The 3,172-nt window shown below is 52.3% G+C and overlaps 2 protein-coding genes across 2 annotated transcripts in view; one reads left to right on the top strand and one right to left on the bottom strand.

The window, feature by feature from the left end:
• CAOG_09172 (hypothetical protein) overlaps positions 1 to 2,408 on the top strand; it is a gene marked incomplete at both ends in the record, with an annotated part of 5,360 nt that extends 2,952 nt beyond the window's left edge. The window contains 8 exons of the mRNA XM_011272583.1: positions 100 to 729; positions 876 to 1,003; positions 1,093 to 1,215; positions 1,455 to 1,529; positions 1,632 to 1,701; positions 1,802 to 1,951; positions 2,053 to 2,127; positions 2,242 to 2,408. Of these exons, the coding sequence (XP_011270885.1) occupies positions 100 to 729; positions 876 to 1,003; positions 1,093 to 1,215; positions 1,455 to 1,529; positions 1,632 to 1,701; positions 1,802 to 1,951; positions 2,053 to 2,127; positions 2,242 to 2,408 (1,418 nt within the window). The remainder of the gene's footprint in view (positions 1 to 99; positions 730 to 875; positions 1,004 to 1,092; positions 1,216 to 1,454; positions 1,530 to 1,631; positions 1,702 to 1,801; positions 1,952 to 2,052; positions 2,128 to 2,241) is intronic.
• Positions 2,409 to 2,648: 240 nt separating this feature from the next.
• CAOG_09171 (hypothetical protein) overlaps positions 2,649 to 3,172 on the bottom strand; it is a gene marked incomplete at both ends in the record, with an annotated part of 2,330 nt that continues 1,806 nt past the window's right edge. The window contains 2 exons of the mRNA XM_011272582.1: positions 2,649 to 2,955; positions 3,061 to 3,089. Coding sequence (XP_011270884.1) covers positions 2,649 to 2,955; positions 3,061 to 3,089 — 336 coding nt within the window. The remainder of the gene's footprint in view (positions 2,956 to 3,060; positions 3,090 to 3,172) is intronic.

Raw genomic sequence — 3,172 nt, 5'->3', positions numbered from 1 at the left:
TGCTTCACTGCTTCACTGCTTCGCTGCTTTTCTGCTTCTCTCTTTTTAAATGGCATGCGGTTCTCGCGCTCACAAACTGCCTTGTAAACTGCACCACAGGTGACGATGTCCCGTTCGAAGTCCTTCCTACAAGCAACATCTACGAAGTCAAGGTGCAGCTTGCGGAGCTTTTCGGCCTCAGCTCGTGGCAACTCATCGAGCTCACGCGCATCGGTCGGCCCTTGCGCAACCCGTCGACTGTGGCTGACTGCCAGCTCACTGACGATGCTGTAGTCTTCGTCCTCGACCACGAGATGCCCTCCTCCCAGCAAGCTCCGCAGCCCAAGGCGCCGAACGCCATTCCCAGCTCAGCGTCCGTGGCCTCCATGCGCTCACTTGGGCAAGCTGCATCGACCCTGGCTGCCTCGCCCGACGTTCCCGCCAGCCCTACCCCAGATCCCCAGGCAGTGGCTCACGAAAAGGCTGCTCGCCTTCAGACCCAAATGGAGGAGCTTCAAGCTGCCATTGCTGCAGCAGAAAAAGAAAAGCAATTCTCGTTGGACGCGCTCAACAAACTCGCTGGCGAGCGGAAGAAGGACAAGGTCGCCATTGCCGCCGCCAAAGCCGATTTCCGCGACAAGTCCGATCGGCTGGACTTTGTGCAACGCGAGCTGGTGAAGCTGCGAGCCGAGGGAGAGGACGTCGTCAACAACGATCTCAAGGGCTGGTTCAATCGGTGCAAGAAGAAAGGTATGCACCGCGTTTGGGGGTTTTCTTTTGCTTTTTGCCTTTTTCGATTGGGTTGTCCTTTGTCCTCTGAGATGTGGGATTGGTTTTCGTTTGATGCTGATTGCAATTCTCTTTTTGCGAACTTTGCTCTGCTTTGTCGGAGTCAGGAAGCTCGGAAAGCTCTTGGAAGCGCAACTTTTTGGTCTTTACCAACGAGGTGCACATGTGGAATGGAAACGAGGCCATTCGCGATGTTTCGCTCAACTTTTACACCATGGACATTACCAAAACTGCTGTGAGGGCTGCCAATTTGCTTGACCTGCCGGGCTGGCTGATGCTGGCTGGGACAACCAAAGCACTGACTTGTATTGTTTGCGTTTGCAGTTTCCAAAGCTCAAATTCCGATTGGACCTCACGGGCAGTCGCACCGATATTGCCTACACGTACAAGAAACGGCAAAACGTGTTCTTGGTGCAAACAGCGGACGGCAAGGAGTATCTGCTGCAGGTTTGTTTTTCACTTGCTCGTTGCATGTTGCATGTTGCATGGTGATGGTGATGATGATGATGATGATGATGATGATGATGATGATGATGGTGATGATGATGATGATGATGATGATGATGATGATGATGATGATGATGATGATGATGATGATGATGATGATGATGATGATGATGACGATGATGATGATGATGATGATGGCCCTGTTTCACCTGACTTTGTGAAATTCTCTCGTGCCACAGGCTGAGGACCAGCTCACGATGCACTTGTGGGTCAAGTCGATTCAAGCTGCTTGCGGTCTAGGCGACGAGGCGATTGTGAGTTTCTGTGGTGGTCGCCTCTGTTTCTCTCTCATCCCGGCAGTTTTGACTCGAGTGTGCTGCGTTTTTTTTCCCGTTCCTTGTCCCTTTCAACTTTAGAAATCGAGCATGTTGGCCACAACACGGAAGACAGTCGGCAAAAAGGAAGCCAAGAAAATGGCCAATGCTTGTAAAGCTTTTTCGTCGCGAGATGCTTCCTCTCGACAATGCCCCTCCCTCTTGTCGCCAGCCTCAAACCTCATTGTTGCATTTTCTTTGTCCCTTTGTAGTGAAATCGCTGTCCACGCCACCATCCAGCGCTCCACCCACTCCGACTCTGAGTGCTCCGACATCGGCGTCCGCTTCAGCACTCGGGAGTGTGGCCCCGGTTGTCCTCGCTCATGCCCAAGCAATGATGAACTATGAGCCTGTCAATGCAGGTTTGTGTTGGCGGATTGCGTTGGTGCTTTTGTTGCGATGCTTGTATGATGATGTCTCTCGCTCACCCGTTTCACGCCACGCCCAAATTGCAACGTTTCAGGCGCTTTCGATCTGAAATTCAACGCTGGCGATATTGTTCTCGTGACGCATCGAGGCGCCGACGGCTGGTGGGAAGGTACGCCAAGCCACTCGCTGAGCATCAGTTCTTCTTGCGCCTTGCCGACCTGCTCCTGACTACTCGTTGCATTTCTTGTCTTGCTTCGTCCGCTGCTTTTCTGCATTGCGACAGGTATGTGCCGTGGAAAGTCTGGGCGCTTCCACGAATCATTTGTCAAGGAAATCGACCGGCAAGCAGCCAGCAAGCTCGTCGCCCAAGAGAAGCAGGCCATGTCCACTCTCAAAAAGAAGACGAACCGTGGCAGTGTTGCTTTCAGCACGCTGTACCAAGCCAGCTAAGGCGCTCCGCTCGTTTCATTCCTGACGACACAAAGTGACTGGTTGTTTCGTTTTTTTTTTTCTCTCTGTTTTTTGTTTTACCCCCGATGACCTATGCTTCACCACGATTCGCATGCACGGTTTCAACGATTAAAAATTTGATTGTTCTCATTTCGACAGTACTTGTAATGCTGAAATGGGAATGCGGATTGTGCAGTTTTGGATTTGCCGTTTTGTTTTGTCAACTGTTGTCAACACACCTCAGTCAATCGTAAAGATGGCAAAATCACTTGCTGCAACTACTTCGGTGTCAGGGCAAGCAGCTTGTGCCTCAGCCACCAAACCGGCAATGTCGGTCACTTCAGCGCTTCCTGCAGCGCTCGTGGTTTCGCGCGTCGCCGCAAAAGCTGCCGGCTCGGAATCGGCCTGCCCTGCCTTGCCATCGCTGTACCGACTACTAAAGTGAGTCAGAATCAGCTTCTTGGCTTCGATGGCCTTTGCGAAGGCGCCTGTCATCGTGGAGGTGCTGTGTCCACGCCCAACCGCCATTTCTGGGGACATTGCTCCACTGTACGTGCACTGGCAGAGCGAACGAGCGCGGTGAGTCGAATCTCTCTGGCAAAAAATTGCGGTGCACCAATCCGAGAGATTCTCGACTTTTGAGCAACCATACCTCGTGCACGAGCACATTGCATTTTCGGCCTGCTTCGAGAATTTGGGAAGAATCGCACGTATCGCCCAGCAGGACAATCTTCTTGTGGGCTTGCAGGCGCGCAAATCTGTGA

This window comes from Capsaspora owczarzaki (assembly GCF_000151315.2).
Source record: "Capsaspora owczarzaki ATCC 30864 unplaced genomic scaffold supercont2.17, whole genome shotgun sequence".
Taxonomy (NCBI): domain Eukaryota; class Filasterea; order Ministeriida; family Capsasporidae; genus Capsaspora; species Capsaspora owczarzaki.
Note: the sequence above shows the minus strand (reverse complement) of the source record. Positions and strands in the feature narration are given on the sequence as shown.